Raw genomic sequence first — 25024 nt, 5'->3', positions numbered from 1 at the left:
AAATGCACTTAAAATAACAAAAGTAAAAGTACTCAATATGCAGAATTATTGATGTATTCATGCATCACTTTCATTTTTCTAATCTACTGGGTAGCTTAACCTATAATAATACATCATGATTTATTAGTTGAGAGTACAATACAGTACTTGAGTAAATGTACTTTTCATCACTGTCAAAGGACAGCTAGTCACTTGCACCTGAGAGCAAAACATATTTTGGCTCTCTGTGAAGACAAACCTTTATTTCAGAAACTTCAGCTAATTGACTGGAAGATAAACTGTAAACAAACCTCCAACCCTACCATGTAATTATTATCATAGCTCTTGAGCGACATCTCGCGGCCTTCCTGTGGAACTGCATGTTGACATGACGTCACGTCGGATTATTCCACTGTATTAAAAACAGGGTGAACAGGGTACATTAAAAGTCTATAACGGTGACTTTTTCGCCTCTTTTTGAGCTTGTTTCGACGTTGGAATATTAATATACTTTTAAAAACGTGTGTAATATCGCAGGTTTTTAAAAAAGGAAGAAAATTAGGCCATAACGTGATAATAAATATATTGTTTTTACCTATGTGGCAAAGCAGAAAGTGCTCAGAGAGCAAGGCGCCTTTTCTGAGTTCACGTCGGCACGAGTCACTACTCTGTTTTTAGCCCAACTTAGCTTTCATCATATAGCAATAGAAAACCACAACAACGTCAACAGAAGTACCATCCCGTTAAGCTGCATTATACAACATGGCTACTAAAAAGAAACGAACGCCTAATGTGCAAAATGACAGTTGGGTTGTCATGGCTGCAGGTCGGTGAAGCAGTTTGAGCTAACTAACCTAAGCTAGCTTGCTATGTAACGTTACGTAGGTAACCATAGCAAAGTTACTGCTAACTCTCACATTAGTTACTTAACTAATGGTAGCATTGTTAGCTGTTATGCTATCACGACTCTAACTTTAGCCACTTGTCACAGGAAATGCGTTACTGTTATGTTGGAGTCTCTACCGTTAGTTATGAAGGATCTTACTTTTGTTTTGGTGTCCACAGACTCTGTCATCGACACTCAGAAGCACGACAGTGACCCAGCTTTTGTGAGACTGAGGAATCCTGCTACAGGTCTATCTTTTGTTTTTATTGTTTACATCTATTTAGGGTTGCAACTAACTATTTAATTATAGCCAGGTCTAGAAACGGTCGTTAAGTAATGAAGAATGTCCATCTCAAGCTTCCGTAGCCCGATGTGACGTCATCAGTTGACTATCATAGAAGGTTTTGACAATCAGAAAAATATTCACATTTTAGGGACTGAAATAATTGTAGTCATTTCAATTTATAAAAATACTTTTAGACCTCTAGTAGTGCTATGGAGCTGTTTTTCTACAAGTTGGTCCCTGCTTTATTTATCTTTATTTACAAGGAAGGAAAATAATTCACACAATGCCTTTTTATGAGTAACACTGGATTTAAACACAACTTCTGTGAAAAGAAAACTACACAGGAAAACATTTTTTAATTGATGATTAAATTGCTTGCAGATCAATTATTGCAGCCCTCACAACACTGTATCAACATAAATTCAAAATAAAAGCCAAGCATGAGGATGTTGCTTGTCCCAGCAGTCTACTTCTGTATAGTGTGAAGTTGCAGATGTGGTAGTGAAAGTAACACTGTTCCTCTTTTTTTTTAATCCTGTAGATGCAGCATCTCTGTACATGCTGAGCAGTGGTGATGTACAGCTGTTTGAGGTCAAAGCGTTTGAAGAAGATTTCCACTCCTGGTTTGTTGGCCAGACTGTACAGAGAGGTTGGTGTCATTATTTATTACCGTGTAAACTCTGATGCAACTTCATCATAATTACAAAGGTGGTTCACATTACTTTTAGTCCCATTATTTCTCAGCTGTTTTTGCATCAGTCACAAAAATCAGACTCGCATAGTAACACACAAACCTAATCATTATTAATAAATGCATTTGAATATTTAGAGCTGCTGCTTTTATTCTATAATTTAAACTCTGGTTTTGGCTCAACATTTGACCGTGTGTTATCAGGTGTTCACAGTTGTCTTTATTTATTTTATACAGATGGGAGACTTCTCTTTGTAACACCAATGGATCCTCTCTATCTAATTATACCCTATTTGATCAAATCTGGCAAAGAGGTAAGAAACAAATCTGCTTTACTCTCACAGCTTGTGTTTCATTGTTTTATTGTGGTGTAATATAGTTTTGCTCTTCCCAATGGATTCCCACTGAGAGTAATCTCAATCAGCTGTAAGAGCGTAAAGTTATTTTTAATGTTGATTTTGTTACTTATCATTTTAGACCTTCATTGAAAGTGTATGAGTTATCATTGGATTGTGATGCTTGTGTTTATTGTTACTCTGGACTCTATATTAACACTGCTTCTAATATAACCTGACACCACACCAAACATGTTTAACTCTTTATTTATATTATCTAAATTCACCTTCTATTTTAAAAGAAAAGTCCAACATCTTGCAAAATATGTTTTGCATGTTATCCCTGGCTAAATAAGATCAATAAATATAAGTCTATACCTCCAGCACTGATGGGTCCAGAATGTGTTTAGCACATAAAACCAAGTTGCAACACGTGAAGCAGGGAAGTAGCAAGCGCAGCTGTTGGAACGGTTATAAATACACATTCTGGTTTATGTGTTGGAACTTTTAAATGATTTTTTCTTACCAACAACCGACGGGGAGCAACATTTGAAAAGGTCTGTCTTTGTAATGAAGTTGCATTGTAATATCTCCTCAAAGCCAAAGGGCCAGGGTTGGTCATGGTTTCTCACATAGTGTGCCTGGCTCCACTAGCTGCAGCTGCAGATGCTGTCGCAGAAATGGCTCCACGTCTGCAACTTCTTCAAGAAAGTCATAAAAACTAAATACAACTTGAGTGTCTTTACTGTACCAGAGTGTTTGACGTCGTCACAAATAAAAACTAGAGCGGAGACTTCTGCCAAGTACGTTTCCATCAGTTAAAAGTTATGCATTTCCGCCCTGCTCCAACATTTCTCGGGTTCTTCCTTCGCCCATACGTCACCTTTTCATGAAAATCAGTCCAGTAGTTTTTCTGTAATCCTGTTGACAGACAAACAAACCGAAAACATAACGTCCTTGGTGGTAATAATTAGAGTGCTGGCCATCGCACCAGATTAATTGACAGAGCAGCAATATAGTGCCTCTGATACAACCATAACTGTATGTGACTGTAAATAGGACTTTAATCATGTACACGTTCTAACTTGCACTTCCCATATGAAAGAAGAATATCTGTTTTATTATCTTTTTTTTTGTTTAATGTCATTTGCTGCTCAGTGCAAGTTCCAGCCCATGGATCAAGTGCTTATGGATGAGGAGTTCCCAGCTTGCTCAAGGCTGCTGAGCTGCACTGGTTCCCTGGCCTCCCTGCACCACATCGCTGAGGAAAAAGGTGAAGTTTATTCGTAGAGCTAATATCACTAAATCTATTGTGCGGATTGCTTTGTTTAAACGCTGTGTTTCACACTTCCAGAGGTAGAAAAACTGAAGTTCCATCGATACAGTCAAGAGAAGACGATGAACTGGTTGAAGAAAAAGGTATTCCAAAGAACTCGTCGCCACTGTGTTTAGATGAAATGTAAACATATTCTTCTGTGCGGGGTCCAAAGACGGAGCAAGTTAGTTTTTTACTGCAAAACTAACTGTGTGCATGTGAAAAAGCTTGGTTGGTTTTCCACACTTTAATTTCCCTACATGTATTTGTACTTGTGGGTGTAGGTGGAGAGGACAGTCATTGTGCTCAAAGCCAGAAATATCTCCGTGGGAGAAGGAGTCAAATCCACAACATACATCAGAGTGAAGTCAGAGTCGGACTACCATGAGGGTAAGTCTCTTGAACTTCAGGCCGCTTTACTTTTTAAATCCCATCTTATTACCGTGTGAACTTCCCGTCTCGTCTTCCTATGAACAGACGAGCAGCAGATGATGTTGACCAACAGATGGCAGTAATATTGCACCGGTTATGTCTATGGGTTATGATCCCAAAACAACCTTTTAAACCGTACAAAACTGTAAAGTTTGACTATTTAGCTGATAACTGGCACTGTCATTCTTTATGATACAGAGGACTACCTACGCCATGCTCATGGCATGATATCAGAGTACCTCAGTGAGGAGCTGAGCAAAGCCCTCCTCAAACACTTGCAGTAAGTTCCGACATGTAACACTTCCAAGTTGTGATCTTTGTTAGTGCGAAGGTAAAGTGGTGATCGAGCCTCTTCTTCTTCTACTCCACAGGTTACCAGAGCTCACGAGCCCAAAAGTGACAGAACCTCCTTCCAAGGTACGTTCGTGGCTCTCGTGTGAAGTAGATGAAGCATCTTCTCTTCTCTCTCTGCTGTTCTCTGTTCTCCTCCACCTCACTAACATTGTTGCATTTGTGTTTTTAACAACAACAGTGTGAAATCAGCTCGTAGTGGTGTGTGTGTGTGTGTGTGTGTGTGTGTGTGTGTGTGTGTGTGTGTGTGTGTGTGTGTGTGTGTGTGTGGTTTAAAGTTTGGTGCTCTTTGTCATGAAACGCTTGTCTTACTTCCTCATTTGGCAGAAGCGGAAACTTTCAGAATTACCAGTGGAGGCCGGAGAGGACTACACCAAATTCAACAGTTCAGACTTTGCGCGGAAAGTGAGTGTATACAGAGCAGTCTGTTGCGATTATATCCTAACGACTAATGCTCATTTCTTTGAGTGATTGTCAGCGTCACTCTTGTTGAATGCTTTCTGTAAGCTGTCTGTAGAGTACACAGGGGCCAAGGGGGGGGGCTTACATGTTTACTCTCGGCTTGATTTGAAGTTAATGATATGTAATGAATTCCCTGCTGTCTTTGTGCAAATGTGTTGAGTTATCATATTGACCCCCCCCCTCCTCTTCCCCCACCTCCTTATTCCAGCCGCCAAAGAAAATGACAGCGGCTCAGAAATCTCTGGCTAAAGTGGACAAGTCCGGCATGAAGTCGATGTCGTCATTCTTCAGCCCGAAAGTCAAAGCAGAAAAGAATTGAATGTTGTATAGTTTCCAGTTTTATATATGAAACATTTGTAATAAAGAAAATGTATTTGACGGGTGATTTTCATTTCAAACTAAGGTTTAACTGAGATCAGAGGGATGTATTTTGTGTTAGCACGTTAAGATATGACTAAGGGATTCAACGGTGGTAACATGTAAGTACATTTACCCAAGAGATGTAGTACTGAATACTTAAGGATTTCCATTTTATTTTGTACTTCTACTCCACTACAGTTCAGTGCACCGTTTACTCCACTACATTTATGTTTTCAGCTATGTTACAAATCTCTCACAACCCCCCCCGGGCAAATAAATCCAGAAATATCAGCATCAGAAGATACCAAAAGGTTAAGTGAGGAAACTTCTTGTGGTTTGTTTTTGTAATATGGCGAATTGACCCTTTTTAACTTCAGCAGCGATGAGCAGAATACTCGTTTTGATGCAGCCTTGGGACTCGCCTTACAAATCTCAACTCTTAAATGAAACAGACATTCACGCAGTGCAGAAATATGTTTACCTTTCAGCCAGGCTCGAAGGACGTAGTTGCAATTTACTGTTGGCTTCAATTCCTCGATTGAATGAAGGCTTACCTGTCTGAACCACGAACTGTACTCAACCTAAATTCCAAAACCCATCACACTATTCTATATTATTCTCTTATTTAATAGTTCCAAAGCACAATTGAAAGAAATGCGATCGACAGATGGTTTGAAAGCGGGAAAATCTTTACATGTCGGAAGAAGTTTTTGTTACAGTCTGCTGTAAAACACCCTCAGAGTAATCTCTCATTTTAAAGAGGTGCATTGATACATATGAATCGGATATTGATATTCATATGCAACAGTTTAGAAAAGCCCTGACACAAATGATACTGGAAATGCTTTTTTCACAGAGTATATTTCGACACATTTACAGCAGTAAAATAAACCCAGAGAAGTCCGTTCTGAAGACGCTCTGGATGTGGAAAAAGCAGACGAATTGCCGGCTTTAAAAGTTGAATAATGCTCATAACGTATAAAAGATGTGGAACGTTGTCCGGTTTCACTGGAGTTTCTAGTTCATAAGGTCATTTTATGCTAAGTTTTAAAGTTTGAATGGGATTTAAAATCTGAAAGTATGAATGAGTACACTACGCTCGAGCTCTCCGTCAGCAGTGCTGCTGGTTTCAAATGTCTATCAAGCTTCACTGGTTTTTTAATTTGGGCTTGAAGCGCAGAGTCTGGAATGCACTCTCCACCACTTTGGGCAGATGGATCGGGTTCCTCTGCAGCCGCAGTCTGCTGCTTGTGGACCCGCTCTTGTTTTTCTTCTTTGGGGCGCTTTCCTTGGCACACCGAACTGCTTTCTGCTTGGAGTCATCCGCGACCCGAGGAACCCGTAAGACCCAGTTAGAGTGGAGGTCGTGTTCGGCCGAGCTAGAGGCCACTGTGGGAGAAAAGAGCGGAGAGCAAGAACCTGAGTTGAGGCCAGTAGAAGTCACTCCTGGACATTAAGAATTATTTGAACTAACTCACTAAGCAGCAACTGTCAGCTAATATCAGCTAATGTAACAATGTATAAATTAGTGTTTTACAAATGATCTCTGGCTTTCCCAATCCTTAAACGCACAGCTATGTAACAATTACCCCTGGTTAGGATTACTTTATCGTTCAGGAGGTTTATACCAGGAGCCGAATTACCCACAGAGGTCTCCTCCTCTCAAAAACTAACGGAACTGGTGGAAAAACCAGTAAAAACACAAAATAAAGCAGTTTCACGGTAGAAATGAGTGTTTCCCCGGTGGACAAAGGACGGAGGGATTGTTTGTTTCTCTGATAACTTCAGATCCAGGCGTCTGATGACTCAAATCCTTCATCTGATTAAGATATAAAGTTAAAATGACCAAGATCTAAAAACTGTGTCATAAAAATATGGTTTAAAACTGGATAAAGTGTCAAGTTATGACGCACAGGGGATGAGAAATGGACCGTTACCTTGATTGAAATGAGGGATTTCTCTAGGTTTGGAAGTCATTGCACAACTTAAGTGTCCCAAGTAAAAGGACGTGTGAAAAGTGACCTCTTTGATGAATTATTGATACAATAACGTGTAAGAAGCAATTTAATGCTGTAGCTGGTCCAGGTGCGAATACATCTTACTACTATACTGCTACAAACAACGACATAACTCTCGCATTTAAAGTATTACTGAATTCAAAGTATATAAGAATTGTTTTCATACTTTGCTTAAAGTATCCAGAGTAAAAGTAGTCAATGCAGAAATATTATTATTATAGATCTAATTGTATACACTTTATAAACTGATGGGTGGGTCGTTGAGTTTGTATGCAACATATAAATCTAGTGTACTAGAATTTAAGTAGAATACAAATAAAATACCCAAGTAAAGTGTAAGTACATCAGATGTATATAATCAAGTATTGATCATATATTCATATCCATTACTTAAGTGAATTACTTATAAATATATATATGTATATATATATAAATATATATAAATATATGTATATATGTATCAATATATATGAATATATATATATATATATATATATATATATATATATATATATATATTTATATATGACGTTGAATATATATATATAAATATATACTAAATATATATATATTTAGTAGTGTAAAGCTTGCAGGCCCTAAATCCCAGCACCCATACAGGTAAAGAGAAGAGTTGTAAACTGACCTATGAAGTCCACATCTGCGTGTCCATCATCCATATACGGTTTGCGCAGAGGTTCGCTGTCGCAGCCGGCGATGACCTCATCAAAGAACTGCAAAGAGTCCTCCTCGTTGGGGACTGGAGGAGCGGAGGGTTTGGCTCTTGATATCTGCGGTTAAAAAAACAAAAACCCGGTAGAACATTTGTCTTTGATATTGCCTGCCATGTGCTCTGGGGATGGATGATTTAAGCTTACCGGTTCTTCCTTTGTAGGCGGAGGGGGTGCAGGCTTCTTCTTGGAGGACACTGTGGCCTTGGTGTCATTACTTTTCAAGTCAATCACACTCTTTGTGTATTGCCGTCTCAAAGCCACAAGTGCTTCCAGGTACTCCAGGCAGTTCTGATTCTGAGAGTAGAGCCAGATCCTGTCCTCTTGTCTCTGATAATAGTACATGGTCGACTCGATGCTCACCGTACTTTTGCTCCGTTTTAAAGTTGAGCCCACGGATACCTGAGTTTTCTCTCCCACCACGAGCATGGAGGTGCTGCGGACCAGCCTGACGGTGCAGGCGTTGTGGTAGTCCTGCTCGGACCGAAACCCACCACCACCCCCGTCCCGCCCTCTGAGACCGTGTTGGTTGGGACGAAACACATTATTAATCTTCCTGAACATCCCTCTAAACGGAGTCTTTCAGGGTTACAGACGTGTCCTTTGATTCCTTAGCGTTTGTGAAGCATCTGTCCATATTTGTCCCTTCGAGGATGCCAATATGTCTCAAGGCAAACAAACAAAACAGCCTTCAAACCCGACTGGAGCTGTTCACCGTGAGAGTCGCTGTCCAGGGTGCTGAAATGGCCAAACGGCTGCTCTCTTGTGACGCAGCAGCGGGTCTGAGTCTCTCGTCTAACCTGATCTCAGCGTGCCTTTAATGTTATCAGATGTTGTTCAGCGACAACGGTAACTCTACACTTTGTGCTACCGTTACTCCCGAGCAGCAGGCCTGTGTCAGATATCCTGACTCATACGAGACTTGGGAGACAAACAGCCAACTGTCTAACAAACTGTTGTACTGCTTGAGGCAGTGAATCCTCCTCTCAATAAACCATGTGTTAGACAAGACAGGAGATTTTAAACAGAAGGTATAGTTTGAACTGCGTGCGGGTTCAATTGTTACAATTTATAGGTTTTTATTCAAACATGCTAAATATCAAAATAACTGATTCTCTTGTCTGAACGAGCGGATATTGTTACAAACGCCAGAAGTTATATGTTGTTGACTTCTGTCTGGCTTTCCTCACCTGATTAATAATAAAACATGTTCTCTCGTGTTTCATGTGCCTCTATTGTCGGGCTTCCCCGCTGCAAGCAGAGGAAGTCTGAACACAGGAGTCTTCACTAAGTTAAGTCATCTATGCAGACGCCGTAATCCCGACCATTAATATATCAGCCAGTAAGTTTGAATCACTTTGACCAGATAAGTGTTTTAGACCACAGCTGTGAAAGAGATACGATTCACACAACAGTAAGAGCTTATTAAGTATCATTCCAATGCACAGGCGTATTTACTATCGCATTTACTCAGACATGCTGAGGTGGAGGCACGGTTTCAAGGAGGAAATGATGAGTTGTGGTTAGGTAACCAAGCGTGGAGGGATACTTCTGCTTTTGGCTGCGGACACAGATCACAGGAGGAGTAAAGATAGAAGCTCCAATCTGCAGATATTCAAGTAAAAAGCTGCATGTTTTAAAGTCCTCACAGAGAGGTAACTCAGAATGTGTGGTGGGAAACAGGAATCAGCATCTGTCGACCTTTCTGTTTCCTGATAATGTCGCTCATATTAATTATGACTTATTCCGCTTTTAACTTCGACCTCAATCACACACCTGTTTGTTTTACAAGGAAACAAAGCTTCTGTGGTTTTCCTTCTATAGCGTACGTGGCCTTTATAAGAATAAAACGTCGGACATTTTACGTCATTTGGCAAGAGGAAATACTAATGCAGAGGTAGATACTTTTTTTGTCAGGCTGGAAAATAGATATAATTGACAAAAGTGAGAACTGGATGTGTGGATATGTTGTGCCTGTCTGTAACAATCCTATGATAATAAGATATTAATTGGCCAAATGATGAGTTTTCATGATTAACTGCAATAATAGGTTTGCAGAAATGGGAAGAAAGAATAAACATCTAACATTCCCACTTCCTCTTAGGGTAGTATACAACAACCCTGGCACATGAATGCACTCTCATTCATGCAGATCTGGACACATTGTACACATTTGGTGATGTGCGTCGATAGAAAATGCAAAGTTTCTGAGAAATACTTTGCGATAAAGACCGACGAAGAACAACGCTTGGCACCCTGAGGTGAAAGCTGACTCAGAGACTTGATTCTGGTCCAAGGTAGGTAGACATTTTTTGTCAGAGGAATATGATTTATCTTTAGGATTGTTAGATGAGGTGAGGTGCCCTTTGGAAAATCCTCCTTTGGACGAACATCTTTTTCTGCTGTGGAGATCGATAGGTTACCTTACCTCACCCTCAGAACTATAAATCATGAATGGATCATGTCAGACTCAGATAGAGCAGCTTTTAAAGAGGAAATCATTGTATGAATGTATGAATATGAATATGAATGATCTGGTGCTTAACATTCAGCTTTATTGTAATATTATTACTGTGTTTTGTATCTGTATTGCAAACTAGCTCAAGCTACAAATGCTGTGACCATGCTGTGTATACACACACATATAAATACATATTTATATATACATATTTATATATATATATATATATATATATATATATATATATATATATATATATATATATATATATATATGTATATATATATATATATATATATATATGTATATGCACAGTATATACACATATACATATATATATATACAGTATATATATATATATATATATATATACATATATATATACAGTATATATATATATATATATATACACAGTATATATATATATATATATATATATATATATATATACTGTATATATACTGTATATATATATATATGTATGTGTATATACTGTATATATATATATATATATATATATATGCACAGTATATACACATATACATATATATATATATATATATACAGTATATATATATATATATATATATATATGTGTATATATATATATATATATATATATATACTGTGTATATATATATATGCACAGTATATACACATATACATATATATATATACAGTATATATATATATATATATATGTGTATATATATATATCTATATACAGTATATATATATATATATATATGTGTATATATATATATCTATATACAGTATATATATATATATATGCACAGTATATACACATATACATATGTATATGTGTATATATACACATATACATATGTATATGTGTATATATACATATGTATATGTGTATATATATATATATATATATATATATATATATATATATATAAATATATGCACAGTATATACACATATACATATATATATATACAGTATATATATGTATGTGTATATACTGTATATATATATATATATATATATATATATATATATATACAGTATATATATAAATATATATGTATATATATATATATATATATATATATATATATATATATATATATATATATATATATATATATATATGCACAGTATATACACATATACATATACACACACACACATATATATATATTATACGTATATATATAGAATAAACATTGAATTAATAGAATGCCTCTTATCACACGTTGAATACTGACATGCAGTGTGTTTTAATAACTCGCTCTTTGTTGCAGCCATGCTTTGTGAAGGCAGATTGTGGAGCATGACCTACGGTGAACTGGAGGATCTGGATCCTCTCCCTCCTCAGAAAGCTCCCCAGAGTGCTTATGGGGTGCAGAGAGCAGCTGCTACCCTGGTGCCAGGCTCCATCAGACACACTCCACTCGTTCATCATTCCCCCGAGCTGACAGGTTGTTCAGACCACAGCAGTGATTCGGTGGAGTTGTACATTTCTCCGCTGCAGTCCTTTGATCTCCTCGGAGCCCAGCCAGGCAGACAGATCTCTCCGGAGATAGAGATCCCGGCTCAGGCTCGCTCAGTTGGTGATGCCCCTTTCTTGGTCCCCTCCTTCTGTCAGAGCATCTGCCAAAATTACAGCGACCTCCACATTGGAGGAGACCAGGTGCTGCCTCTCTCAACCAATGATGGTGAGCTCCGGGTCTGTACTGACACGCAGGCTGTCGGCCCTTTCCTCCAGTCCTGTGATGTCCCCCCAGCCGTGGAGGACTCTCCCCCAGGACAGACATCTCAGGACGGACTTCTGCATCCACCCAGGGGGGGTTCAAATCGCTGGAGACTGGGGAGTGCTCGTGATCGGAGCTTTTTGTTCCAGGGCCGTGAAGGTCCATTCTCCAACTCTCTTCTAAATCACTATCTGGAGCAGAAACTCTTAGATTTGTACCAGCAATACATGATGGAGAACATGGCCAGGGAAGGGGCCCCAGGTTCGGGTTCTGACCCGGGCCACATTTGCCCTCTGCTGGGCTCGGAGCTGGTCCTCACCAGCCTAGACCAGATCACTTTGCAGCTGAGTCGGGAAGGGAACCTGGAGGCCGGCCTTGCCAAGGACATGGTCCTCAGCTGCCTGCTGCGGGTGGCTGGTGACATGCAGTCAAGTGAGATCAGCACTCCCTTTCTGCAGATTTCAAATGAGGCACCGAGGGAGCAGCTCACAGAGAATAAAGAAGAGTAACCCAGGGTCAAGGAACACACCCAATACAATTTAATTTGAGTTTCATCACCAAAAAAAAGATGAAACTGATAACTAAATTCCTTTTTTTTTTATAAGCTGTGGAGAGGATGGAGTAGAAAGCTAAAACTGTATGTAATTAATAATGGCCAGAAGATTTTGCTCTGTTTAGTAGTTCATGTGGTGTGGCTGTGCAGTTTTCAATTTCTGAAGGACAATAAAGACAGGAACTGAAAATTGAAACTTAAAAAAAGAGAAATGTCTCTATGGTTAAGTGCAGAAGAACGTGGCATCCTGTCATATAGGAAACGTATTCAACATTATATATATATATATATATATATATATATATATATATATATATATATATATATATATATATATATATATATATAGTATAAAAGTCATCAGGTTTGCTCCATTATTGTTTATTTCAATGGAATAAAACTCATGGTTAACGTTAACGTTCCCCTCCACTCAAAAGTTTCTTTCTGTACTTTCTGTAACTTCTCTTGGATGTTTGACCTTCACTGAGCAGAATGATGTGCAGCTTGTGCCAAGTTTGAACCGAGAAGGTTGTTTTTACATTCATCCGTTTAAATGTAAGACGTGTACGTACGAGCATGTGACATCTCAACATGCAACTCACACAAGTGTGCTGCGTAAACTACTCCAGTTCACATACACGCAGTTGAACTCATGAAATATTAACAACCTCTTATTTAAGCAGGCTATATGTTTTTTTATCCTGATAAGATATTTTGCACTTAAACGTATAAAAAGCCACAATTTTGCTTATAAATATATATTTTTTACACATCCAAACATGTAAGTCATTTATGTTTATGCCCATGCTCTGCTGCAAAGGATAAAATACCATTGAGTTATAGTCTGCAGTTTAATAAACGGTCACAAGGGGGAAGCATTATCACCTACCTTACTAACCCCAATGACTTTAACACACACCTTCTGCTCCCTCCTCCCCCTCCTTCACCCAACATCCATCCATCCAGCTAATGTTTCCTATCATCTGCACCCAGCTAATCTATGATGTCACCAGGACTGGGTTGTAAATCTGTAGCGCGCAGGCAGTCGAATGTAACACTGTGTCTGATACTGAACTCAGCCGGGCTGCAGACCGATGCACAATGACATGTTTTTTTTTTATGTTTCCCCCCTATTCAAAGTGCTTTGAAAGACCCGCGACTCCATTCCGGCTCAGTGCAGCCGTGGCCTTCTGAGCCTGTGTTTGATCAGCTTCCTTGTTTCCTGTCCAAACAGAGAGCCGCAGGAGGAAACTGTGTTTACCGAGCTGAGCGCCGCAGTTGGAGCCCTGTGAAGTCTCAAGGCCGCGGAGACACATGTTTGGTATTTCTGCTTCTATCCGGATTGAACATTCCAGGTAGATGTTAGAGGAACAGAATCCTTACAGACCTAAACAAAAACACGCTCGCATATAAATATGATTCACCTGATGCCAAGCCCAGCATTGTGAGCACATTCAAACAAACTGATTTCCACAGACCCTGGAAAAATGAAAAACAGACCTCTTGTTCAAGCAGAGGTGAAGAATTGGTTACAGGGCTGCTGGTAAAGCGATACACACACATACACACACACACACACACACACACACACACACACACACACACACACACACACACACACAGGTTGTGAATATTTATTCACTTCACCAAATTAAACAAATTATTTACCTTTCCTTGTCAAAAGCTTAACAATTTTCTCACTGTGTTTGACTTATTAGGGTGCAAATAACACACAAATAGAAGGGCAAATACTTTTTTCTGTAATTAGTAGTAGTTTTTTCTCTTTAAAAAAGTGAAAATAAGGTCAAAGAATAAAGAGGAAGCCATTAAATGAGAGCAGGGACGGAGACTGATAAAACGAACGACATGCTGCAGCAATTTAAAAAATGAAGAAAAAAAAAAAACATCCCACACTTCTCTCATGGTCGAGCGATGAAACTAAAAGGGGAGGTTGAAGTGTTGGAGCGTCTTTCAGAGGTTCATAAAGTAATTTCCTTGTCACAAAGAGCTTTTAACATGGAGGGCAGTAAAGGCAAGGCCACAAGATTTCATATCAGAACCAAGGTCCCTGATACACTCTCACTATTGAGGCTTTAATGCTCTGTAGCACTCTGTGGCTTACCTTTATTTAAAAAGCTTTTAGTATGTAGCCTTGTTAATTGGAACAGTCATATACTGTTTACTTATATTTCTTTGCTCCTTTGTGACTGTGTGATTTAAAAAGCTCGATCACAAATATTCAAGCCCTATTGATAGTCAAGACCTTTTCACCGGATTAGACATGGATATAAACGCACATTTCCATAACGAAATAAATAATTAACTTGTGAATTAGTTCTTCCAATAAAGACTTTAATGTAAAGCTGCTGTGAGTTCTCACTCTTTCAAACACGCACCAAAACCACACAGGTGGAAGCTTTTCAGTGTGTTGTGTGACAGTTGATTCAATTAAGTCCAGAAGCTGAGCTCTTTCTCCTAATTTCTTAAACGGCCTTGAGCGAATGTGTTCTTTTAAACATTACATCGTCTGGAGTGACCTAATGTCCAAGTGGCAGCTTTGAGGGAACATTTGATGACAGCCTCTGCTCTGTATCTGGCTGATTGACACCGGGACACGTAGGTGGTGGAACGGGACAACTCACATTTCCCGGTCAGTTAGCCGCTCAAGGTTGCAGGGAGCCTGCAGCGGCGCGGCTGACCTTGGCTAAGCTAGAGCAGACAGACAAAGACCTTGAGAGACAGCGGGGCAGCAGGATCTGGCGCTCAAAGAGCTGGGGAACATAATGTGGTAATGCACGACTATATATCACAGCACACATGTGCCCATGTGACTGGCAACTGGATGGAAAAACACATTTGTATACACTCACATGTTTATTCTTCTTTACTCGGTAGGTTTAAGAGCACTTGGCCATATTTGCCTGTGCAAAGTGGGTACAAAATATTTTCCTAACTATACTTATACTCTGTTCTCATGGTCTTCTTTTATGTAATGACAAATAGAGGTTATTATCAGCGCTGACATACTTGTTCTTTTATCTTTTATTATTGTCTCTTGTTTTTTGTCTTTGTCCCCATTGCATAAATCATTATGCAACAAATACAAGACCTTTATGGATGCATTTGACTCACCTTTTGTGGAGCATTGTGTTTTTAATGTTGAAGGAAAGTTCCATCATAGGACCAGTTCTGACCTTATTAGGGATTTCTTTGGTTGGGCAAGATACAGGAATTATCTGTGCAACAAATACATTTAAATAAACAGAAATCATGCAGAAATCTAGATCTCTAAAATAATCTCTAAAATAGAGTAACAGTAGTATAAGCACACAGTCGTTGGTAAAAGTTGTAAAAGTGAATCTTGCACATGGCAGTGATAATTGCACTATAAATCAATAATGAATAAATGATCCCTATTCTTATTTTTACAGCTTTTTTTTTATTTTAATCACATCAAACTGTTGTTGAACTCTGTATTGTGTGTATACTACAACCACTTTTAATGTTTCAAATGTCTTACGGAGTTCTTTGTGTTTTTATTTTGTTGTGTCTTGCTTAAAAATAAATTAAAAAATCACGTTGGACAATAAAGATCTGAACTAAACGTCACACTGCCTCAAAGTTCAGGTGTTTGCAGCTCAAGCACACAACACGTGCACATCAAAAAACGTTTCTTTTGTAAAAGCTGTGAACACGTAACAAATAGTTTCGTTCTCTATACCTCCACGAAAAGCTCAAGGTTCATGGGCTTGAATAAAATGAGACAAATGTACGAGATTTCATCTTTTAATGCAAACGCTGAGCCTTTATGTATTTATGTGAACTATGCTGTCTAACATTGAAATACTGTATGAAATAAGACGCTAAATAGTGAAGAGAAGTTAGTGTTTGCAATCCAGCAAAAGCTTGTCTTTATATCAGAACTGTAAAATATCTACATTGATTGTACTCATTGTGAGCGATCACATGCTGCTGCCAGGGCGGGATTAACTGGCTGAAGGACAAACATGAGCTGTAAGCCTCTCCCTCCCTCTTGTGTATGAATGAGCAGTTTAATTAAGTTTACATTTATTTAGGAATATGCAACATGTAGGTACAATATACACTGAAATAATACAGACCATAGTAATAGATTTGAACTTTCTATAAAACACCCAGGGCCCCTATCAATTCACCATCCAGCTAATTATCACCACTAATTGGCCGACAGTGAACCTTCAGTGCTGGACTACGAAGGCAGACTGGGGGGGGCTGTCAGCGAGGTGTGTTGAGCCTGAAGCCTGAGCTGTCGGTGTTACGAAGGTGGCGTTCTCTTTTTTTATGTTAAATACAGAACAATTGTGCTCGCCTGAATCTTCACAAATAAAAAAAATCATTAGAGAAGGAATAGTTTTATTTTATTTGCAAGGTTGTTCTTTCTCTTATTGAATAATGAATATGTTCGTAGTCATTTGCCCACACTGGCTCTGAAATAAGTCTCCTATGAAATTATTGCATAGATTATTAGTTCATTATATTTTGCATCAGTGTGAGGAAAGTTGAGTTTGAGATATAATTCCTTCAAACCGTTACGTCATCACTCTGGATTATATCACGCTTTAGTGCTGAAGTCTGTTTTACATTGCTGGTATTTTGCAGCTAATAGGAAATTGATTAGTAATAAACATAATATCCAATCATTACATTTAATTTCACGTTGATTTGGCCCAAAACAGAAGAGATTTCCATCCTTCATTATGGCTCAGTGTGAGGCGTAAATGCAATTCTTGAGTATAATGTTTTAAATCTGCTGTACACGAGCTGTAGAATGTGCAACTTGGGGATTTACACGATGAGTAATCTTCTGCCAGCATTTCTCTCTTATTTGCAGCAACAGGTGGCTGTAATAATTGTTTAATGTTCTTATAAGGCAGAAGTAGTCTGCGATCCATCCATTAGAGCAGGGGTGTCAAACATACGGTCCGCGGGCCAAAACAGGCCCGCCAGAGGGTCCAATCCAGCTATTTCAAATGTGTCCACTAAATGTTTTGTAAGTTGTAATGCGTGTATAATGTGTAAATGATCAACTGAGGCATAATATTGTTGAAATTGCACTTATTTTTCTTAATAAATGTCATGTTCATAATGTTTTGTAAATTAAATGTGAACGTTTTCAGAATGTACTTTCTTGCACTAAAACAAAGGGAAACATTTGGAGTCGTCGTTATTTATAGGTTATTATGCTGTGATTTTACTGGTCCGGCCCACTTGCACCTGTGGCCCCTGAACTAGTCCGACTTGATTGATCCAAATAAAAAAGAGGCTTATAATAAGACCAACAAACATAATGCCTTCCTGGGTAGCAACAGAGTGTCTCCTATAAACAGGAAGTCCTTAGCGAAAGCAAATACGTATATAGAAAAGCAAAACCCTGAAAAGAGAGGGACATCATACAAAAGGTACAAATAAATTGTGAAGAGGAGGCAGAACGATGTGCCAAAGAGATGTATCTAGTTAAGCAAGGCCAATAGATGAACTTGAACGGGTAGAAAAGAGGAAGCGTAATTGGAAAAAAAAACTTCTTGTAAGAAAAGAACCGAGGATTAGATTCACACAGTGGAAACATGACATGCTTGAATGCCTCAATCAGATGTCGCAGGTGAATACTTTGTTGAGATACTCACAATGTTGTCAGGAAGGGTCAATACAGGCCTCACATCAGAGTCAGCTGGTATTAACCTGAAACAGCCTGTTATTGTGGCCTGTTAGTTTTTGTATGAGAAGCTCGCTTTGTAAAGCAAAGAATCTTTGAAGATTAATATGTATACACATTGAAATAGCAGCTGAGGTTGAAAAAGCAAGGCTACAAAGTTTGGATAAATTGCCTGCTCGTGGATTTGTAGCCGATTATGATGTCGGGCTGAAAAGGTTACTTCTGAATCAGCTCGAAGACGCTCTGCACGGGCCAAATAAGAGGCTACTAATTGTGGAAATTAGAGAGGCGTAAGTGTGTCACAGCAAATCCAACGGGAAGACTGAAACCAAAAATGTATTGATGCAACTAACAGGTGTTGTCACCGCTGCACATATTCCTTCATTACGATGAACATGAGCACAGAAGTTTGTTTCCAGTTCATCCCACATACAGCTGCAGTACATGTCACCCATCACGCCAGCTGTTTAAAACATGCACACAACTAATTCAGTCCTGTTTGAGTAAAATGTGCTTAAAACTACAGAGAATTAAATTGTTTTTAATGTGTCTGAGAGCCAGAGACAGCGTAAGAAGGACATATTGAAAGAGTTTATCAACAATCTTAGCTTTTAACACATCTCTACACAGTTGGACAAATTACTTCCCCCCACTTTTCTATTCCAGTCAAAAGCACACAAATAGCAGCACAATGTATTTAAGTAAGTATTACATTATTGATGCATCGACATGTAAACAGGTCGAGGATTTAAACTACTCTCAGTGCTCTTTGGCTGGTTTCACGTTTAGCAATGCAGCCTGAGTTTACTGTATATATCTTCTATGTAAAAGTTTTCTATGCGACTACAGCTGATACAAATGATATGCAGTGTAGAGGAAGTATTGTATAAAGTTGGGAGTTATTTCTGTGGCGTTCAGACGATAAGTTCACAGCTTCGACTTCAAAGAAGAAAGTTCAATACTTTCAGGTTGACATGTTGAAAGATAGAAAACATTGCATTTTCAAGGCCTCACGGATCTTTAATCACACAAGTATTACAGAAGCGAAGTGAAGTCAGACAGCATGACTCACCGCCTGTCTACGAATCACTTAGTCTGAAAATGTGTTTGTTGTTCCTCAAGGTGCGCAAGTCTCAAATGAAGGACACCTCACTGACACATTTAATGAGAATTTTTGGAGATGGTAATGAAAATGACATTAATGAAAATGTCATCTCGCTGCATTTCATTACTGAAAGACAAAAGACCATTCACGCTTCTTTTTCTCCTTTATTCCTATTTTAAACGTTTGTTTCAGTCGCCGATGTCTTTTCCCTCACCTTGGTCTTCCCCATGTGTGAGCCCTTCCCCGTTTTCCACTCACCCCCACCTCCTCCCGACGCCTCTTGCCGGCACGCCAACATTGTTATTAGTGTCATAATTTACCTTCTTATGCAAACATGACCCTAACCTCGATATGCTGTAAGGCACAAATATTCATACTGTAGTCACTGTGAGACCAATAAAGAAGGAGACAGGAGGGACATAAATTATTGCTCCGCAGCTCGTAGTTCATATTTCACTCTGTAGCCTTTCCACTCGCACACACTGATGCGCACGTATCTTACATGTCTCCTCGGTAATGGCTATACATATGAAAAAGCAACATTATTTCATCGTGGGACATATATTTGAAGAAGATAGATAGATTGGCAAGGACAAGCAGAAATAGAGAGAAAGGACAAGGGAGGGATGAAGGCAGGTATATGGGATACGTATAAAGGACTCAGGTGAGGCAATCTGCATTTTAATTGCAACTATGTCCAAACGCATTTTTACGACGCTACTGTCGAGTAAATCCTTTGTGACTTGTCGGGGTGAGACGAGCCGAGCGAGATAATGGGAACGAAGGTGCGTCTTGCCAAAGTGAAGATGTTCGTAAGTATAGGAGACGGGATTAGTGCCACTGCTGTGCTGTATGGATTCGGTAGCACATGCATACTTGTGGGTTTGACCTTGGCAGTCTCTCCCTCTTCGTCTCCCTCCTCCCTACATGTTAACCCCCCTCCCCTTTTTCCAACCCCCAGGGTCCCACTCAACCTTGGCTAATTAGCTCACGTCCCGGTGGCATATGTTCAACACACAATTTATCCACAACAAGGACATTACAACTGCAGTGTCCCGCCTTCTCGCTCACTCCCTCGTTTTGTTGCAGTGTGTTTATTTGTGTGGGTTTCACACAGGTTTGAATCTCACGTTGTCTTTTCCCCATTTTTGTGATTTTATTGAGGCTGAACTATTTGGAAAAAAGATCTGCTTGCGACTATTTTTGATTGATAATGCAATATGATTTACGATAAAATGATCATGGTGGGATTGTTTGTACCAAACCAAATCTATCCATCTATCCATCCATCTATCCATCCATCCATCCATCCATCTCATCTATCTATCCATCCATCCATCTATCTATCATCTATCTCCGTCCTACAGAATGGTGTTAAAACATATTCTTTCTTCAACAAATATTGTGCCTTTAATAAAATTCCAAATAATTGTTTCGCCCTAGTTTTTACTTCTGGTAATTAAAAGCTGCTATAACCAATGGATCACATAACTACATGTATATGAAAGGGGTCCTTACGGAGTGGATCACTGTCTTTCAGCTCATTGTTTTGATTTTATGGCTCGCTGCTTTAATATTTGCAACTTCTTTGCCTCAGTCTTACAAGTCTCAGCAGCAAAACCCCCACAGTGAACTAAAAAGAAGGTGAATATTGGACTTCATGCTCTAACTCATTACATCAGCAAAAACAAAGAGACAAAAAACGCTCCAAAACCATCTGTTAGCCGATATATTCGTCAACCCTAGATCATCATTACTGGGCCAACGTTCAAACTACCAGCTACACAGTAAGAAAAGTAATCCATTCAGCAGCTCTCAGATACTTGATCTCAGTCGTCTGCGGTACAATACGTAGATACCCTCTCCAGACTCCACACTGTTTGTGTGAGGTTTCCTGAATTGACTCTATTCAGTTAAATACACGAGGGAATAAATAAAGCTGGATAACTCGGTGTAATTGGTGTTAACACGTCCAAAGTGCTGCACAATAAAACGATGAAGAAGAGATATATGACAGCACAGTAGATACAGCGTCAACACGCAGGTGGTTCCAAGCGGTCTGGCTGAACTCAAGACTCTCTTGCTCGGGGGAGGGGTTAGGGTTAGCGTTAGGGTGAGGCTGCAGTTTGAGGGGCATCATGCCCCAGATCGATGTCACTGTGGATCATCACTCACAACTGGGATCTCAGTTAAAGACCATCTTAATAACCTTAATACAGAGATGACAATTGTGATTTGAGCTGCTGTTCCTCTTTTAAATTACTACTACTACTACTACTACTACTACTACTACTACTACTACTACTACTACTACTACTACTAAGGCACGTTTGCCAAATGAAGACTATTTGGTTGTTTTTAATTCAATTATGTCTGCTATCCTTTTTTTAAAATGGTAGTGGCCACACAAAGACCTTGATTGAAAAACAAGTAAGAACTTTTTTCATCTAAAGCATTGAGGTCAAAAAGCCTTTTCTCTAAACTTAATATTTCTCTGCAAAAAGGTTGTCACACAATCTTTTTCATTTTGAAAGCTGGGAGTTCTAAACCACTCATTAATAACCTTAAAATTAATATATATTTTTTATGTTATTAAACCTTAGAAGCATCACAAACCCAGTTACTATGCGTATAGAATGAATGCATGACAATAAATTACATGCACAAGACGAAATCCACTAGAAACGCCATTGAAAATGATCAATAAAGATTACTTCAAAACAGATTTTGCTCAGACCTCCTTCTTGCAGGGTTAAAAACACACCATGCACAATAACACAAAACAATGCCATGCATCATGACACAATGCAACATACTGTATCACAACATGTTCAAACACAACCCTGTAGGCTGTAATAGTCAAACAATTTCAAAAAACATTTGTTTGTTGTAAGCAGGGTTACCTTGTGTTTATAAACCGACGTTGGACACGGTTACCTTCGTATCACAAGTGTGTGTGTTACGTTTGTGTGTGTGTGCTGTTTACCCACATTCAGTGAGAGGTTTTACAGCTGAGGTAAACAATGAGCAAAGCTGTGTTTGTTCAAAGTGAGTTTCCATGTGTCCCTGAGCTGTTTTTACTAAATGATCGGGTTACTACACACGGACGAACAAACTACAAAACTGTAAATCTGATGCCAAAGACCATCTTTGATCAGATACGACCACCTGGTGTTACTGAAGTAGCATAATTAGATCATGTGAAGACCACGGAGATATCTGTGTCTCCTAGAAATGTGTTTACAGCAAATACGTTTAGAAGGAAACTTTTTGCCAACTGGATTTCACTTTCTTTACGTTGTTAATTTCTGTATCTGAGAAGTCACTGAATGTGTCAGTGACAACGCTCACTGACAATGTACTTCATTTGTTTTCCCACCAAAATATCAGATTTCGCAATACAGGAAACACAACCACAAAACTACAATCTGTAAAGCACAACCTGGAATCGCAATGCATGCTGGGGTGGCAAGCCTAGAAAAGTGAGCACCAACTCTACAAGGGCCGCCATATTGGATTTCTTCTCTACGTGTTTACATTGTATTTGGCTAGTTTTTAGTGTGTAATCATCGCTCTTCTAGTTATGGGGTTTGGACACCGACATTGTGTGGTGAAAGGATGTTCAAACAGTGGGAGAAAGCTAAATAAATGGGCAGAATCTCATTGTGAGCTTCACGATTGCAAAAATTGCGACTGCAAGCCCCTGTTCGAACTATTTCCATTTCCAACAGCACTAAAGAACAATGATAGAAGGCTAGCATGGACCAAAGCTGTAAACAGACAATGGGAAGTCTTGGGAGCCCAACATGCAAGGAAAACCAACAAATGAATTCCCTGATCCTGAACTCGACCTGGGGTATGTAGTCTATCTACTTGATTTATATATTGACAAATGTACTTGCTTTGCCTTCTTTGTATTCGTTCAAAGTTTGTTTATGAAACTCGACATCGTTCCCTGGGTGGTCAGACATTAAAAATAATGTTATATTGCTGAGGTATATCAGCGGCCAAGAAGTCATGCTGTTGTTTTCATTGATCCAGCCATCCTGCAATGTCAAGGGATCAGGCAGCTGAAACGCCACTCGGCATAACCAAAAGCTTCGTCTTTTCTTTTTCTGTGATTGAAAGTCTTTCGTTAGCTGTTGGTTGCTCCTCAATGCCCATCTCTGATGCAGCAAACACCCTGGCAATAAGCTCCAGTTTTGTTCCTCTTTCAACGCTTCGACTTTCCACATCTGAACCTCATCATCAGAAAGGAGTTCAGAACTCATTGTAGAGTAGTAGGTTTGTTTACAACACACTTGAAGAATAAGCTAAATACAATGTAAACACGTAGAGAAGAAATCCAATATGGCGGCCCTTGTAGAGTTGGTGCTCACTTTTCTAGTCTTGCCACCCCAGCATGCATTGCGATTCCACCGGAAGCCCGAAACTCCAATTCCGTCTATAGTGCTGCATGTGGCCCCTGAACTAAAATGAGTTTGACACCTCTGGCGGGCTGGTTTTGGCCCCCGGGCCGCATGTTTGACACCCCTGCCTTAACCAAAGTGCGTTTTAGTTTTTTACCTAAATGTACACTTGGACTCTAACATCACAGTCCTGTACTTTGTAGCCCGACAGAGTAGATAGATGTCATCCACTCCATAAAGTGTATACAAAGCCGGATATACTGTAGCTTATTCCTCTTTGGCACGGACATCCATCCTAAAATCAGCCTTAGCACTGGGTGACATGTTCCTTCATAACAATGAGAACGACTGGTGTTTATTTGAACAAAGACAGTTTTAGAACATTGTTTGGTTAACCAGAAAAACCCCGACTCCTCGAGACACAGATATCTTCTTCAGACATACAAACAACATTATGGTTCTCTGATTATCACAAAGCTAACAAACAAGATTATCCACAATTTCACTACTTTTTGTCCAAAATAAATAAATATACAAATGCAGGGATATTATGGTCACTCAATCTTGCGACAATCTTCAAAATAAAACGGTACGAGATGTAACGTTAGCTCAGGACAGCCTCTGCGCAATGGGCATCTCACGCCAAAACAATTTAGATTAATAAACAGCACCACAGGTAAGAGGGGAAATATAGCAGAGCTCATAAAGGTGGAATTTGTGTCTTCCTTTCTTTGAGAGTTAGTTTTTTACAGCTGTTGTAAAAAGTCCTTTAAGCATCTAAAGGCAGTGACGTCTGTCAGGAGAGAGTCTTATGGTAAACCTCAGAAAAAAAGAAGAAGAAAATTCTGGATCAGAACAGAAGAATTGGACCGCTCCAAAATAAAAACAACAACGTACCGTCATTTGATTGACATGTATCACAGCGGGGTAAAGCTTATGTAACATGACCTTAGAATAATGAAAACAGTGAATCTCTTTGAACTGAACTGTGTCTGCTGTTTATTGAACAACTATGAATATGGGAAAGGGCAGTCGTCCATATTTTATCAGGCAGCACCGCATTGATTTTCCTTCCCCCCCCCCCCCCCCCGAGCCTTCTTAACACAGTGACAGATGCAGAATCCTCAGAGAAGTAATTCACACATTTGTTGATAAGATCCTAACTCTCTGGCGAGAGAGAGAGAGAGAGAGAGAGAGAGAGAGAGAGAGAGAGAGAGAGAGAGAGAGAGAGAGAGAGAGAGAG

At 39.1% G+C, this 25024-nt stretch overlaps 3 protein-coding genes across 4 annotated transcripts in view; 2 read left to right on the top strand and 1 right to left on the bottom strand.

The window, feature by feature from the left end:
* Window positions 1-601: 601 nt before the first annotated feature.
* Window positions 602-5115, top strand: rnaseh2b (ribonuclease H2, subunit B). The gene is made up of 11 exons (XM_029459148.1): window positions 602-805; window positions 1045-1113; window positions 1693-1800; window positions 2080-2156; window positions 3336-3450; window positions 3532-3596; window positions 3777-3882; window positions 4123-4204; window positions 4296-4341; window positions 4603-4680; window positions 4946-5115. The coding sequence occupies exons 1-11, from the start codon at window positions 742-744 to the stop codon at window positions 5054-5056; spliced, it is 921 nt and encodes a 306-aa protein (XP_029315008.1). The 5' UTR covers window positions 602-741; the 3' UTR covers window positions 5057-5115.
* Window positions 5116-5308: 193 nt separating this feature from the next.
* The window catches only part of c9h13orf42 (chromosome 9 C13orf42 homolog), a 28418-nt gene continuing 8702 nt past the window's right edge, over window positions 5309-25024 (bottom strand). The window contains exons 2-4 of one of the 2 annotated variants that reach the window (XM_029459328.1): window positions 7991-8357; window positions 7759-7903; window positions 5309-6486 (exon numbers count right to left, since the gene is read on the bottom strand). In XM_029459328.1, the coding sequence (XP_029315188.1) occupies window positions 6245-6486; window positions 7759-7903; window positions 7991-8272 (669 nt within the window). In that variant the 5' untranslated portion in view covers window positions 8273-8357 and the 3' untranslated portion in view covers window positions 5309-6244. Of the gene's footprint in view, window positions 6487-7758; window positions 7904-7990; window positions 9405-25024 lie in introns of both variants that reach the window. The other variant, XM_029459327.1, reaches the window with a different exon arrangement.
* LOC115026479 (uncharacterized protein CXorf21) lies at window positions 9468-12813 on the top strand. The gene is made up of 2 exons (XM_029459325.1): window positions 9468-10140; window positions 11573-12813. Exon 2 carries the CDS (start codon window positions 11575-11577, stop codon window positions 12529-12531), a length of 957 nt encoding a protein of 318 aa, XP_029315185.1. The 5' UTR covers window positions 9468-10140; window positions 11573-11574; the 3' UTR covers window positions 12532-12813.

This window comes from Cottoperca gobio, chromosome 21 (genome assembly GCF_900634415.1).
Source record: "Cottoperca gobio chromosome 21, fCotGob3.1, whole genome shotgun sequence".
In the NCBI taxonomy this organism is placed as follows: Eukaryota; Metazoa; Chordata; class Actinopteri; order Perciformes; family Bovichtidae; genus Cottoperca; species Cottoperca gobio.
This window is presented reverse-complemented; position numbering and strand designations above follow the sequence as displayed.

What these genes read in the sequence shown, in the direction of transcription:
- rnaseh2b (XM_029459148.1), top strand. Translation starts at nt 742, where the DNA reads ATGGCTACTAAAAAGAAACGAACGCCTAATGTGCAAAATGACAGTTGG. An exon ending in TGGCCAGACTGTACAGAGAG is followed by an intron (nt 1,801 to 2,079) that starts GTTGGTGTCATT and finishes TATTTTATACAG; the next exon opens with ATGGGAGACTTCTCTTTGTA. An exon ending in AGAGTCGGACTACCATGAGG is followed by an intron (nt 3,883 to 4,122) that starts GTAAGTCTCTTG and finishes TTTATGATACAG; the next exon opens with AGGACTACCTACGCCATGCT.
- LOC115026479 (XM_029459325.1), top strand. Translation starts at nt 11,575, where the DNA reads ATGCTTTGTGAAGGCAGATTGTGGAGCATGACCTACGGTGAACTGGAG.